At 36.3% G+C, this 16,757-nt stretch overlaps 3 protein-coding genes across 3 annotated transcripts; 2 read left to right on the top strand and 1 right to left on the bottom strand.

The window, feature by feature from the left end:
• Nucleotides 1-459: 459 nt before the first annotated feature.
• Nucleotides 460-1,362, top strand: LOC125676007 (uncharacterized transmembrane protein DDB_G0289901-like). Its single transcript, XM_048913887.2, has one exon. It carries the CDS (start codon nucleotides 460-462, stop codon nucleotides 1,360-1,362), a length of 903 nt encoding a protein of 300 aa, XP_048769844.2.
• Nucleotides 1,363-2,285: 923 nt separating this feature from the next.
• LOC125676019 (uncharacterized) lies at nucleotides 2,286-5,659 on the bottom strand. Its single transcript, XM_048913913.2, has 4 exons — nucleotides 5,365-5,659; nucleotides 5,219-5,276; nucleotides 4,845-4,950; nucleotides 2,286-2,966 (listed from the first exon to the last, which is right to left on the bottom strand). Exons 1-4 carry the CDS (start codon nucleotides 5,415-5,417, stop codon nucleotides 2,695-2,697), a joined length of 489 nt encoding a protein of 162 aa, XP_048769870.1. The 5' UTR covers nucleotides 5,418-5,659; the 3' UTR covers nucleotides 2,286-2,694.
• A 26-nt stretch (nucleotides 5,660-5,685) lies between these two features.
• LOC125676012 (uncharacterized) lies at nucleotides 5,686-11,020 on the top strand. The gene is made up of 3 exons (XM_048913900.2): nucleotides 5,686-6,029; nucleotides 9,300-9,390; nucleotides 10,181-11,020. The coding sequence occupies exons 1-3, from the start codon at nucleotides 5,920-5,922 to the stop codon at nucleotides 10,574-10,576; spliced, it is 597 nt and encodes a 198-aa protein (XP_048769857.2). The 5' UTR covers nucleotides 5,686-5,919; the 3' UTR covers nucleotides 10,577-11,020.
• The last annotated feature ends 5,737 nt before the right edge of the window (nucleotides 11,021-16,757 follow it).

Genomic DNA, 16,757 nt, shown 5'->3' with positions numbered 1-16,757 from the left:
GGGCAGGTTTTATGACAAATTCCGAAGATTTCCTTTGGTAATCTGTATCAATTTCTGAAAAGCGTCGCATTTACTTTTTGAAACGTGCCGTTTGTGCATTTGATTCACAAGTGTCATGTTTTACGGAAATATTTACATACAAAGTGCAAAGTAAGACATATTTCTGTATAATTTGGAAGTCTGGAAATCATATATAAGTGACTCCGACGAACACAACTCATAACGATAAAGCAAAATCTATAATGATACGTTTAGTGTTGTGCCTTGCCATACTAGTGGTGTATTCTGACTGTGGAGTTTTACGTAAGTTAATGATATTTTCAGAGGATAACACTTTTAATAATTCTTATCATTTTGGCATCAAGATAATTACTGGTAGATAAAATTGGGAATTTAGAGAAAATGTTCTGAGTGGTTTAAAGACATAAATTTGGATGCCTACATATAGTATAATTGGTTATGTTTACAGATTCTGGTGGTCGCACCACAGGGGAAAAGTGGTCAACTGAGAAGGGATCATCCTCCAAATTCGTGGCGTCGGAACAGAAGGCATGGGAAAAATCAAGCGGTAAGAAGTGGTCAAAGGAGAGTGGTGCGGCTGGTGGTCATCAAAATGAGTGGAGCTCCCAGGGAGGACAGGGATCTCAATGGGAAAGTTCTTCAGGTGGTTCCCAGGGATCACAGGCCGCGTGGAGGGAAGAATCGTCTAGCGGGTCACAGGGATCACAGGCCGCATGGGGGAAACAGTCATCTGCAGGATCTCAGCAATCTGGCAGCTCACAATGGGGTGGGTCTGAAGGCGGCAGTAGATCTGGCAGTAAGTTCGGAGTAGAAGAATCCCACGCCTCAAGTGGATCATCTGCATCAGTTGGTTCCAATGGTTTTGGTTCAAATTTTGCTGAATCTGGTAGCGGTGCTGCTGCTGCTGCAAATGGTGGAAGCCATAGTGCTGCATCAAGTGGTGCCAGGGCGGGGTCTAGTGGATTCGGATCAAACTTTGCAGAGTCACGCAGTGCAGGGTCTGCTTTCTCGGACGGATTTGGTGGAAGTCGGAGCAGTGCTGCCAGTCAAGCGAAGGCGGGCTCCAGTGGATCTGGATCCAGTTTTGCGAAATCCCAAAGTGATGCATCTGCTTTCACAAGTGGACAGGGACGAGGTCACAGCCAAGCATCAAGTGGCGCTAGCGCTAGTGCCAAAGGTCATGGCTCAAGTTTTGCCGAGTCGCACAGCTCAGCGTCTGCGAACGCAGGAAATGGGGGTAGCCAAAGTCATGCATCCAGCAGTTCACATGCGTCTTCAAGCGGAAATGGAAGTTCAGCCAGTGCTTCCAGTCATGCTTCTGCAAGTGCCAGTACAAAATAGATTAAGTGTGAAAGAGTTTGGCATAGTGGTTTTGACACCTGCTACTAATATATATTAATGTAATAGACATGTGGTGCTCTTCAGTGCGTTTATAATATACGTTAATAATCTTTTTAAGATCAAACAATGAAACAGAAAGCTATATTGGCTAATTCTATACTAAACACCGTTTTCGCTGTTTAGTTATTCATGATTAATGTCTATAAATAAAAATAATTATTGTTCTCTGTTTTATTACTTTCATGTGAATCTGGGCAATATATATTGTAGTATAGCGTTGCTTCAAGTGAATACTAAGATTCTCGGATTTCTGAAAAGAATGCTATGCATGGTTCTTTAATTTACCCAAGTGAGGGAGGGAAGTTTTGCAAAACACTTTGCTACATGAGATGTACAAGTTTATTATATGTTTATCAGATATAATTTTACTAGTTGATTCAAATATACGCAAAACAAAGAATATGAAGGGATAAAGTACAAAGTGTTACATATATATATATATATATATATATATTCTTTTATTTATGTAATTCTTTTCGTTTGTCCTGAAGAAGGGACGGGGCGTCCCGAAAATTTGACCATCTCGTTGTTCGTGTCGTTGGTCATTTTAGTGCTTTGTATAATTTTTTGTATTTGACCTTGTATCCATGCTGTGGATCCGACACTCTGAGGTATCGGGTGTTGTTGGAACTTTAGTGCTTATATATATATATATATATATATATATATATATATATATATATGTGTGTGTGTGTGTGTGTGTGTGTGTGTGTGTGTGAGGCTATACGGCCGATTTGATCATTGGTAACATCATCTTCACAAGTCAAGGGTTATTGATTCATTACCTCGCACTTAGTGCGGTAACGAATCTATAACCCTTGACTTATGAAGATGTGGTAACATATAAAATATCAACAACCACAAAACAAGTAAATGTTATTTAGCACTTTCAGTGCGTACTCCATACAAGGCATTTCACAAAATTCAACAATAGAGCATGTACACTCACACGAATAGACCTTAATGTAAAACAGTAACTTTTGATACGTAGTGTTTAGTACCAATCTATGCGTGAATTTACACGAATCAAACTATCATTCTGTACTACACAATAAATAAATAAATAGGCAACACTAATATTGAGACAGTAGTACCGTCATATAACCACCACTCTGAGATGCCCTCATCAACTCGAAATCTAGAAATGTACCCCCACCCCCGAGATAAAAGTAAAGATACATACCTATAAATAACATTAATTTACATTATCTATGCAGTACATAAAATACATTTTCTATTATCGAAGCTATTTGTATTCTATATCTACATGTTTTAATATCCATTGTACTTTATAGGAGGGAAATGGTTGAACCGTGCAGGTTCCTCGTAGTTTGGGGGGTTATAGAGTCCCCATTTTGGTGGTGGGACCTCCATAGGATAAGGCTTGGGGTAACTGAACTGGCCAAGATAGTGCTTGTTGTGGGGCATTGGTCGCTGAACATCCTTCATCATGACGTCATTTTCACGTGGTATGAAGTCGTCATGAATTCGGCTTGTCGGTTTGGATGGTCGTTCATAATGCCAATTGATGCACTTGTAGTCGCCTGAAAAACCAGTTAATATATCAATTTCTATTGTGACAGTTAAGAAAGAGATCCTACCTGCGTCCATCTCCACAATGACAGGGGTTTAACGGACACGAGTGTACTCAGGACCCCGACATTGTGAGGAGTGGCAGGGGTCTCACGGACACGAGTGTACTCAGGACCCCGACATTGTGAGGAGTGGCAGGGATCTCAAGGACACGAGTGTATCAGGACCATGGCATTGTGAGGAGTGACAGGGTTCTCACGGACACGAGTGTACTCAGGACCCCGACATTGTGAGGAGTGGCAGGGATCTCATGGACACGAGTGTACTCAGGACCCTGACATTGTGAGGAGTGGCAGGGGTCTCACGGACACGAGTGTACTCAGGACCCCGACATTGTGAGGAGTAGCAGGGGTCTCACGGACACGAGTGTACTCAGGACCCTGACATTGTGAAGATGACTTTCATCAAGAAAAATTTGTTACGATACATACAGAAATGACTATATAACTGAGGAACGCTTTTATATCACCAATAAATTCTCACAGTATATTTTTCTTCAATGCAATAATTACATGTATTGTGTAACACAGGGAAATGAGTGCATGTACTTTTAAATCTGCATTTCTAAAATGTGCTTTTAAATCGGCATTTCTAAAGTGTACTTTTAAATAGTTATTTCTAAAGTGTACTTTTAAAGTTCTTTCAAATAAATACAATATCATCAGGTTTCTTTGTTTTCATTTACTGTTTATTTTATAAAATCTTAAAACATATCACGATTACTGTCTTACAGATTAAAATAAGTTGCTGCAAATCTACAGTTTACAAGATGAAAATTGGTGATTTCAACTGCATGGAACTTTTTACGAGATTCCATAAACTTAGCCACCTAACATTATTTGGTAATTTATAAACAAAAAATGGATATATAACTTCTCTGTTTTACAGCTTTTACAAAAAAAAAAAAATTCCACAACAATTCTGTCAAGGTCTGTTTTCTTGAAACATACCATGCATTATAGTGGCACTGTACTGTTACATTTACTAACTTAACTGTCGCTTTCAAAGGGGGGGGGAGTGCATCTTCCAAAACATTAAACAGTATATCTGAATATTGTTCTTTAAAAAAATATGAATTGTGGCACATGGTTAATATATCTTTTCAAAGTTGAGTGTAATATGTAAATTCTGTGGACAAAACAGAATCTAGAACAATTTGAACCGTGTTACATATTAGGTGTCAATATGTACCTAATAACTATGAAAGAGAATGTAATATATTGTACAAGAACTGGAAAAACAAGGATATGGTAGACTTATGTACCGCGGAGATAAATGCACCATTAGATGAATATATCTACATGTATATATATGTCTACACCAAGTCTGATGAAAATTGATGCGATTGTGGGGGTTTTAAGATAAAGGCACAAATATGTCTTGGGGTATTAAATAAATTCAGATACAAACACCCCAGTTTCTGTGGAATTCATCAAACAGTAGGAATCGTCTATGTGGAAATGTTACACCTGATTACAGTGTTGGAATTGTCTATGTGGAAATGTTACACCTGATTACAGTGTTGGAATTGTCTATGTGGAAATGTTACACCTGATTACAGTGTTGGAATTGTCTATGTGGAAATGTTACACCTGATTACAGTGTTGGAATTGTCTATGTGGAAATGTTACACCTGATTACAGTGTTGGAATTGTCTATGTGGAAATGTTACACCTGATTACAGTGTAGGAATTGTCTATGTGGAAATGTTACACCTGATTACAGTGTTGGAATTGTCTATGTGGAAATGTTACACCTGATTACAGTATTGGAATTGTCTATGTGGAAATGTTACACTTGATTACGCGTGTATATAATATTGTTCTTACTTCTTCTGATAGTATCCCTCTCCCTGTTGTACCAATCGGGGTGTGTAGAAGTCGACCTACGGGCGTACCAGTCCGGGTGTTCCCGGCCCCATTTCTGCCACCCAGCCTAACATGCAAGAAAACATTTGTGAAATAGTATGTATAAATAAAGATGATATTAAGAATATTCCGATACAAATGTACTCTAATGCATATAGACATATCACAAACAAAATATTGCCATAAATAGCTACGTTATGAACTGAAGTCACCAAAGTGCAGATGTCTATAAACATGAAAATTAATATTCAGGTTTACAAGTACTTCTATTATGTATGAATTAGTATGATTATGCAAATATTAAGTGTCGAAATGAATGAAAAATGAGTACACACCTGTCGGACGTCAGGATGACTAGAATGGTACACCTTCCATTCATGTAACTTAGGCTGCCTGAAATTGTCAAGGGATACTAGTATAAATTCACCAATAAAGAGATACGCGGCAATACGAGGATCTGATTACAGAGTTTTATACTTACCATTCCTTAGGTAATTTGGCAGGTGTTGACAGGAACTGCATAGAGGCAGCCATTATCCCTGTTGTCCTGAAAGTGCCACTTATGTTGTGACTAAATTATCGACAAAGCATTTGAAGACGTTTTCTTTTGAAAACCACGGCTATATCGAACTTTTTCGCTTCAGAGAAAATAAAATACCGTGAAATGAAGCGATAAAACCGCGTACCAGGTAATTCTATATTCGGAATTGATTACAATGATATAAGCGATATCGATTTTATGAGGGTCTCTCCATAGGAACGTTTACCAACTGTCTACTTAGTAACACATGAAGACACCTACAACAACGATAATAAAACGAACACTTTAAACTTAGTCTGCTATGCATGGTGCTTTTGTGTACTGTTGATATTTGGGACATGAGATCTTAACATTTTTAAATGGCATAAATTTGTGTATTTGCATTTACTTTGAATTATAACTCAGTGGGTATTTGTTTACAATTGTTGTTGTAAGCGGGCCTAGTTAAAAACCATACAGACCTTGTACGAATTGGCGAACAGACACAATACAAAGATGGCGATGGCAGACACCTTATTCTTTAATGGGCGACAGGATCGGTACCCCTATCATGTAAACTACCCCCCAACTGTCCCGCGATACCCCAGCTCACAGGAAATGTTCAGGTAAGGGGATATCAAATATTCAGTGACTGGTCAATATAATTATATTGTCTTTCATTTTACTTTATTTGTGTTACCTACAATACAGACACAACATGTGTCAGTAAAAGTCAACAAGCTACAATGCATGTGTGTACATTGTATATAAATCAGGTGTGGGTTTTGTTGGCTTTTATCGATCAAAGTACGTAATGTGAAGTATTTAACTTTCAGAATTCAGTCACACGGTCAACATCGAATGTCAGACATTTTGGGGGGCATTATGCGGTATACATCTTATAATAGATTAGCTTAATGAAGAAGACGAATTATATTATTTAAGAGGCTTACAATGTCATGTTTAAATACGTACTGGTCAACATGACAGTTGATACACGGTTATAAAACACAAGAAAAGAAGGATAAGTTTATGTTGTAAAAGCAGTTATCTGATAAAGACATAGGCTTATTCTAGTTATACGTCTGCACACTGTTGCATGTTCTCAGCTTACATGTACATTAAATTTAGATACATGTATCATCTGTTGAAAGTGTCATCGTAACATTACTATCTAATTTCTAGAACTCTTCATTTTTGTCCGTCAACAAGTTCTCCATGAACAGTCACGGCTGCTTTGTCTAACGTAAGTGGTCAGGTTGGCATCAATTGTGACCACAACGAGGCTTTAATTCTTTTATTTCAGCAGTTTACTTATACACATACATTCATCATTCATCTTTCAGATCGACGAACATTATGACAAGTTAAAATTCCATTATGTATAATAATAGAAAAAATCCAGATATAAAACCACACGTAGCATAGGGACATATCAAAAGTTACATGTTTATTAGAGTTAATGGACTATTTTACATGTAATTAGAGTTAATGGACTATTTTATTTCTCTATAGAAAACAGAATATTACATTTCGAACACTAGATGATAGTCTCTTGCCAGACTTTACCATTCTTACCAAAAACGATCACATTCTTGTCATTGATGGATGTTAGAAAATATATGTATGGGAGTTCCTAGTTCTGTATCACAACTTGCAGTCTTTAAGTTTGAGCATGAATAAGTACTTGTTAGTTCCTACAATTCTGCAGTGTATGACTCTAAAGTTCACCCATATCAGTCCCGGATCCTTTGTTGTTTGTCTGAGGTTAGTGCATAAATCTCTTTCAAGTGGATGACTTGTTCATTTGTTCATTTCGATGTATCATGTTGTGACTGTGACGTAAATAAATCATAAATAGTGATGGATTCCTTTGTATCCTTACACAGTGCTTGATATTTAAATAACATCTCCCTTAATGCTGCTGTATTGATCTGTTGATGCTCAATTGAAACTAAATGGATATTTGGAAGGAGCCGGTAGCCCTTTACTAAAATTGTAAATTTAATTTCATGATCTCAAAGGTTCTAAATATGTATTTAGTTTCAATTTAGTATCAATATAGCATTAAAGAAAAATGTACATCTTCGTAAATGTTTTACACATAAATACTATATACCAAGTGAAGTCAACCTCTACATGTACCCCGGATGTTAAAATTTTAAAATTTTGGCAATGGGCTACCTGCTCTACATGACTATGCATTTAGTTTTTCTTATAGAAGACTTCTTTTTTTTTTGAAAAATAGTCAATCATTTGCAGTTTTGTCTCTACGGCCCCGAGGGTGCAGGAATCCTGATATTTACAATTCATTTCCCCTTTTTGAAGTTTTCAAGACGAAGTTAAAAATGTTCTATTGTTAACACACATTTAATCATATGACCATTTTGGCCCCACCCTGGTACCAAAATCCCTATCCTTAGGATCACGATTTTTTTTAAAATTTTGGCAAAGGGCTGATACTTGCTCCTTCTAGATATTTATTTAGTTCCATTTTAGAATCAATAACATTAAAGAAGATGTTATTTAAATGTATTACACATAAACACTATATATCAATTTTAGCCCTGCCCGGGTATCATGAAATTTAAAGTTTTTGGTGGAGGCCTCCATGCTCTATATAATTATGCATTTAGTTTTTCATACAGATGTGGGATTGTAAAAAAGAATTTTGAAAATTGGTCAATTTTTGAAAGTTTCTTGCCCCGACAGGAAGGTCCCACAGGCCGGTGCAGGAGTCTTGAAATTTACAATTTATGTCTCCAAGATGCTTCATACTGAAAATCGGAATGGTTATTTTCAAAAGTTAAAAATGTTCAATTGTTAACGCACGTTGGACCACGACAGACGCAGACCAATAGCAATAGGTCACTTGAGTGACTGAAGTGACCTTTAAAAACAACCTAAATGCGTAGTCATATAGAGCAGTAAGGCCCTACCAAAATTGTAAATTTCATGATCCTGGGCAGGGATAGGGGATGGGGATTTTGTACCACCGTGAGGCCAAAATTATCATAGTGATTTTTGTCTTTATCATTTCAAAGAATTCTTTTAATTTGGTGATACTGTCTGAATATTACAATTATCTTGGATATGCAGAACAGGAAAATTATTACAGATTTCATAGCCCGTGGAACTAGGATACTTTACACTAATGCATGTACTCAGGTGACTGATAAAGCCGTCGGGTCTCTTTTTAATCACGTTTACAAATCCTGCAAAATAAAATAATGTACTTTGTTTCCAGAAAATGCCTTTTGTTTACAGTAGTCTGGTTCAGACGGACATAGAAGTGCAATACTACATTCTTTTATTATAAAGTCATTTGAAATCTTTCATCCCGTCCCATGATTTCTATTATTATATAGTATGTATGTTTTCCACGTGGTTTTTATCTTTGTGTCTTCACATTAAGATGGATTTAGGTTTCCCTGATTTTCCTGGATTTCTGTGGATCGCGGATGTAATCCTCTCGGTGCATGACCAAACCTGCATCGTGTTCAAGTGCTTTTTGCACCCCCCCCCCAAAAAAAAAACCCATTTATCTTTATGATCTAAATCACGTAGAAAAATACATGTACTAATGCTGGCCTGTTAAAAAGAAAATGGCGGAAAATTTACATGCTAGTGACTTTATACAAACTTGTATGCCTTTTATGATTAATTTATATACAATACACTTCTGCTGTTTAGAAGGTTCTGAAATATCGTCAAACTTGAGGACACTTTTTACACTGTTTTGAACGTATTCCGTTTTTGTTCTAATGGTATAAAGCATACAGAACTCGAGTAATTAATCAATAGATCTCTTTACAGTGCATTTCCAAACTGTAAGCAAAAATGATGTTTGAATTCAGATTTATGAAGTTTATATTTCTATATTTTTTCCCCTGAAGGCGTGAGTCTCCCGACAAGTACACTAAGGTGGTAGGGAGGATCGCTACCCAGGAATTTGACACCAAAATTTCTCAACGATCGTCACATCAGGTATACAAACGCTTTCCTGTGTCATTGTTCCATACATCAATCATTATTAATGATGTACAATTGCAAGTTGTATCTTGGGAATATTTCAAACTTTACAAGTGCAAACCTTTGCACAAGCTTACATGTGTTTAAATTGAGCAACATGAGTTGATCAAATTAATGGTAAGCGTGGGCCAAGGAGCTGAGTTCGAATACATTTGAACAAAATACATAGTATATGCACCGTCTTCGAGTTTTGTTACACATTTTTAAGATCTGAAAATACATGATGGTATGGACTGCGATGCTTTGGGCCGGTATACTTTTTGAAGCGCATTTAATATTAAAGCTTCGTGAAAAATATGCTGAAGTGAAGCGTCGCAAGTTCATTCAATTATCCCCCCCCCCCAAAAAAAATTCTTATATTTACATTCCATTTTCATTTCTGAGGAAATTCTTTAAGATTCAAACGCTCATTACTCATAACTGCAACGCATTCATGAGGAAATGGCGATCATTACGATTTCTAATAATATCATAGGCAACGTAAATGTATTTAATATATATACATGTATTAGGATAGTGATTGGCTGTATGTTAGGTCTACATAGTTTGTATGAATGATTGAGGATACAGTACATCTGCATGCTAAACTCATTATCATAGGGTATATCAAGGCAATGAAAATCGCAGACAAGATTTTTTCATGAAAGCATGATTGTTTTTTCTAAATATTTCATATCAATAAAACTAATAAAACAAATAATAAATCAATGTTATTTTGTGACGTCTATACCTTATTACATTGTAGTCTTGGTACGACAAATGGTACGACTCCGGTATCCCCAAACTTCGTCGGGAGGAACTTCCAAAATTGGTGGACCGTCATGAACCGTGCAATCAACCGTGGCAATACAATATAGGAACCTCCGCCGTGCCCAAGTGGACCAAGGAGGGAAAGGATTGGCCAGTGTCCAAGGCTTACCTCCTCCAGGGTAAACCTGCCACAGAAGCCACGCGTGCGCGCGGCGTTAACCGTCTGTCACTTCCCAAAGAAGAGAATCTTTACCCATTCTCCAATTATATGACATCACAATACCGGAAGCCGGTGTATTCTATATTTGGTCATCTTCAGAAAGACAAAGTTTATGGAGTCACACACCAACACAATAGGCACGGAAACATGTCGTTCGAGGACTACTATTGATCATTGATTTTGGTATCAAATTTTGGAGAGCTTAAACTGAAGATATAGCTTGCTACTAAATTAAGTAATTTTCATTGATTTATATATGTACGTGTCGATATTAGTTTTTAAAAACTGTGAAATTGTACGCTTTTATGCACGTTCTATATTATTTTTATGCTTCACAATGTCCAATATGAGAGAGAGAGAGAGAGAGAGAGAGAGAGAGAGGGAGAGAGAGAGAGAGAGAGAGAGGAAAAGAAAAGGAACGATGTTTTGGCATTTGTATCTTAGAATTGATTTCTTGTTATATGATTATATAGAGTATAGGCATGCTTTATTTCCTGTTCTGGGTAGGGGTTGTGGTATATTATCTATTTCTTTTCTGTATGTTAGAAGTTTTACAATACCGTATCTATGATTTTTTTAATAAACGAATTGTTATTTTATGTTATGAAAAACAAAGGTGTTTCATGTATATGTAAAGGGCACTATACTCGATAGGAACATAGTGCTGGTCCCATTATGTCGCTCTGTAGCATCAGCTTAAAGGGATATACACACGGTATATACAACGTCACAATCGTCACTGTGGATCACGTGGGCTTGGCTCCGAAGCGGATCAAACGCAGTATCACCGAGTATGAGATCAATTTTCTCATAAAATACACGATATTTCTGCAAACATCAGAGTACATAGAGTGTCATAGATATATCTTGATCAATCAAATTTCACCGAATACTTAAACACTTCGTTTGCGTTGAAGAACACAAGTATATAGTCTAATAGGTCAGCAACGTTGAAATTTATGATTTAAACCCATTTTTCTCGATCATTTCCTCTCTTTGTTACTTGATTTATCTATATCCCGATACCACGCGTGTTGATGATTATATCACCCTTTTTCTCACATTTTACACGTAATTCGCACAAAATCGAACCAATTTGTAATGTGTCGCATGTAGGTTAAAATCTGGCATTTCGCGAGGGCTATGCTCCACGTTTTGTTTTGTTTTTTACTGTATTTTAAGGTAACTCCGAGTCCACCCTCATGTGACTTATCATTATCAATGGTTAAAAGTGGAAAAACTGTATTAAATACTACTCAATATAGTTTAATTCAAGTAATAACCAAAGAAAATGTGTATGTTGCCTCCTATTTTAAGATGTCAGACATACAAAACGGAGGAATAGGTCAACATCAGAAAATCACATTTTCGTAAAACGGAATAATAAAGATAGATAAATAACTTGTTAAAATGACAAACTTTTAATCTAGATAATTTAGAAAAACTGCTAATTTATAGATATGTACAAATTTATAGATATGTACAAATTCATTGTGTATATCAAGGAAACCATGGTATACATAAAGTAGAGGAAATACCAGCATAGGAGTTATTGCCCTTTATAACATTATTGATAATCTATGCAAAATATCCTGGAAAATATACATTTTGTTTACTATCAACAGTTTACCAATTTTTATTAGTTTATCCAGTGAGTAAAATTCCTCTGAAAGATATGTATACATTTCTATCGTGCACAAAGTTTAATTTAATAAAGATTTTTGCGAAAACCTATGACATCACATGAGGATCGATCTACCTTAAAGTTTGATTGTGATGTTATACATACAGTGGTACGATGTACAAGGCCCGCCGAATCCCGCGCATCTTATTGTGTCTTCTGAAGGTCGAGATTTTAAGCTCCGCTCAAAATGATTAAAAGAATTGTCGCTTGTCAATCATAGCGAAAACAATGAGATAAGTACAGTGAAGAACGAGCGCTGGTACATGTACAAAAATGAGGCAGTTTCAATTAATGAATACAACCTGTATCTTAACACGAATTATCATTTTAGCATTTTCAAGTTTGGGCAAAAGCACAATTTATCATCTTTATTTTGTCTCACCTGACAAGAATTTTAGAGAAGAGTCAATCCTTAAGCCCCCCTTCTTACTTAAAAAAAAAACAAAAACAAAAAACAACCCGATGCTACATTTTAATGCACATTCGTGCACGAATGTCAAACTGATTTGACAAGTACTTCTGATTATTTTACGCCGATATTTATGAAAGACATTGTCAATAAATGTATTTACTCTTCTCTCCAAATTTGAATCTTTTGTATCATTTGTCTCAAAAATGTAAATATATAATTTTTCTCGTACATATCTGCCCCACATATTTGATATACATGTACGTATAATTTAGGACAATAAACAGTTTTATCTGCATAAAAAATACAAATATTGCACAATCTAAATGTAAATTCATCTTCATACTATTGAGTTTGTATGTACATTAATTCTGGAATTATTTCCTCAGGTCGATATGCTATACATGCAAGGTGAAGATAACGAACAGTGATCAATCTCATAACTCCTACAAGCAATACAAATTAGATAGTTGGGCAAACACGGACCCCTGGACACACCAGAGGTGGGATCAGGTGCCTAGGAGGAGTAAGCATCCCCTGTTGACCGGTCACATCCGCCGTGAGCCCCATATCCTGATCAGGTAAACGGAGTTATCCGCAGTCAAAATCAGTGTGCCAAGAACGGCTTAACAATCGGTATGAAACACGTCAGACAGCATTTGACCCAATTCGAGGTTGTATTGACGAACTAGATCGTTATAACGACCATAGAATTTGCGAAATGCTGACTTCAATCGAGACTGTTGAAATCCCTGTACCATCAACTTGTTTGTCAGTAGCTTACCTCGATTTAAAAACTGACTATACCCAGAACAAGCTCTTGCATATCGAATCAGTTGAGATATATAAACATCATATGCAGGTGATAATGGAATATTGCTACATAAATGTGGGAAGTTGACGATGGAGAAGCTGAAATCATCCCGTTTGTCATACAGTTGAGTTGTTAGTTTGCCGTTAATGTCTACTTTCAATAAAATATCCAAGTATGAAGCAGAAGTGGACGACTCTGTGGTGTCCTTTATTTCGAGCTCACAGGGATATATCAAATCGACATATGAATGAAAGCTATCATTGTTAATAGACAAAACGTCATCGATATATCTAAAAGTCGAATTGAAGGTCACAGCGAGAAATTTTTTCTTCTCACTTAGAAGTTTTTGAATAAATTCTGCTTCATATGAATATAAAAACAGGTCAGCTAACAAAGGAGCACAATTCGTGCCCATGGGAATTCCAACAGACTGTTGGAAGACCTGATCACCAAAGACCACGAAGATATTGTCAATGAGGAACTCTAGCATATTTTTTATTTCAACTTCAGAGTATTTGTGCGTGGAATCAGAGTGGTGTTTAACAAAGTAAGTTTTTGAATGACTGATCACTAGATATGAATATTTCCGTTTTCCGTTTTTGTTGAAGAAGCAACTGTCTATGATGTCTTTGCAATTAAGTGAATTACGCAAAATCTACGTGGGGATAAACCTTTTATACTGTTTAGAAGCAATCAGGTGTCAACACGAATTACCTATATTACCCGTGTTGTTTGTTTAATGCATTTATCTTGACTCCTTTCGGGGAGGTTTTTTAATTGCATTTATAAAATTCAAACGATCGCGATCGTAAAGTTTGAAGTCATGCATTCTTGGCGCTAATTACTAGACTACATGTATCTGTATTTCACATGGATTGTTTATACTCTTGTATTAAGAAATTAAATACTCTCCTGTACTATGTATCTTAAATAAAAATGTAATACATGTACATAGTATACCGAGATCACGCACCAATGTTCATGATTTATGAAAACGTCAAGAATTCTATATATTATAGAATATATGTTTCTACTTTTCATGTATACATGTACTGTAAACAATGTACATAAGAAATTTTCTTTTGTTTGTGGATGATTGCAATCTAATTGAAATCAGATGTTAGATCCGCTTGCATACTCGAGCGGATCCAACATCTTATTTTAATTAGATTGTGGATGATTGTTATGTGCATTGGTGTGAAATTTACGATAATTTCATGAGAAATATACATCCAGTACTTGCACAAAAATGAAACAGATGTATTCCTTTGTATATTCTCTACCTGATTATTAAATACATGTAAGTACAGTCCAAGGGGAAAATCCGAAATATACCGAATGAATAACCATTTTGCGTTCACCGTTCGCTCACCGTTCTCTTTGCGTTCACCATGCGCTTAGCTGTAGAACCTTAGCTCTCTGGAAAAAAAATACTGGGATTGGGACACATCAATTCTGCAGCTACCGTGCGGTCTGCGTGCGATCACCGTTCACTCACAGTGCATTCACCGTTCAAGTGGGAAAGTAGAACGTTTCAGGGACTAACCACCCAAGCACGACCATGGAATTATCGCCTCGGGTGTTTTTGATGACGGTGAAACCAGCTTCTTCGTTACGAGCCGATTTTGAAAAATGGTCAAGTAATCAAAATTTAAAAAAAAAAGCCGCAAAAGGTTTCAGCCCAACATGCCCAAAGCTCAAAATCTCCCACATCGTATAGGGGGTAAGGAGGCCTTCAGTACATGTACATGAATTCAATTCATCGGTCCAAACTTACATTTCCACTAATCCCGTAGGGATCCGGTCCTCAGTACCCCTTGCTTCTCGTACGAGGCGACTAGATGGGGCGGTCCTTCGGATGAGACCGTAAAAACCGAAGTCTAGTGTCACAGCAGGTGGGACACGATAAAAATTCCTTCCTGCTCAAAGGCCGTAAGCGCCGAGTATAAGCCTAAATTTTGCAGCCCTTCGCCGGCAATGGTGTCGTCTCGATAGGAGTGAAAATTTCTCGAGAGGAATACATTTCCACTACCTTTTACCAATCTTTATAGAATTATTTCAATACGTTAAAAATAATCAGTATCAAGGGATTCTTTGAATTTCTGGATTTCACTTCGTTATTTAGCTCTCATTCTCTAACATTATACATGTATCTTCAAAACGGATTCAAATTGCAAATCAGGAAGTCACAAAATCGAGGCTCCTGTATACAATTTATTCTGTATATCATACTGGAAGAATATACCAGACAGTCTCTTAAAACATTTTTAAAATGGATATAACTGAAATTTTTACTCCCGGAAATTCTCAGAAATAAATATAATCTCCGAGTTAAACGTATCGATATATCGGAACCGGATGAGTATAATAAAATACTCTATGGCGCGTCATTTTCATCTAAAACGGGAAGGATATGTGACTTTATAGGGTTTTGATGAAGAGTTGACTGGCATATAATTACATTTCCAATATATATACCTTTGATATCTTTACAAATTGTAACGATAGCCATTTCCCCATGACTGCGCTGCAGAATTGCGTGTATGAAAACACACAATACATCCTACGACGCATTCTATTCTAATGTTGTGAAATCTGAAAGAACTGAAAGTAGAATACAAATATAAAAAGATAAATTTCATTTTTGAAAATACATGAGGGCATGAACAGGAACACTTCACGCCGACATACTTTTCATAAATCTAAAACATAACATAGGCCTATGGCCCGCCCGTTGTACTGGTGAAGAAAAAAAAGTTTGGTTCATTTCAAAACCGCCGATCTATAAATAGACCATGTTAAAAAGTAAAAGTTGAAATAAATAGATAAATAGAAATGACTTCCGATTTCATAACAAAATTCTTTTATGGTCCACATTTCAAGATGCCCACTTCGAACCTGATGATATTTTAGATGAAGAGTCTGATGTTATCGATGTTGCAGAAAATTAGAGAAAGCAATTGAGGATGATGATTCCGACTTCTCTGATTATGAATTTATCACTGTCTAATACTATATAGATTGAATCGTATATATCAAGGTACGACAACATCTGTGGATATCTCACGATGCATGGTAACTGGTCATGTGATTCAGTGAGTAAAATACTATGCTGTAAACACAGTCCGCAACCTGATAGATCCGTAATGTGGCATGTGTTAAGATGGGAAAAAAATGAAAATTAATGGTGCAGGTCCAATTTTAACTAATGATTAGTAGTACCTCATAGAAATGATTTTAGAGGAAAGATGGTTATATATTTGTATACATAAGGTGTTTATGATACGAGTTCGTTTTTATAAGTCATTTATGAACGCTAAGCTTCACTAATCAATGTCATATTATTTATTCAAGAGAACTTTATTTCCGAATAAATATTTCACAAGGTTGTCTAGACGTAAAATATGTAAATAATCGCGGGGAATACGAACGTTCGCAAAAATTA

Source organism: Ostrea edulis, chromosome 1 (genome assembly GCF_947568905.1).
Source record: "Ostrea edulis chromosome 1, xbOstEdul1.1, whole genome shotgun sequence".
Lineage (NCBI taxonomy): Eukaryota > Metazoa > Mollusca > Bivalvia > Ostreida > Ostreidae > Ostrea > Ostrea edulis.
This window is presented reverse-complemented; position numbering and strand designations above follow the sequence as displayed.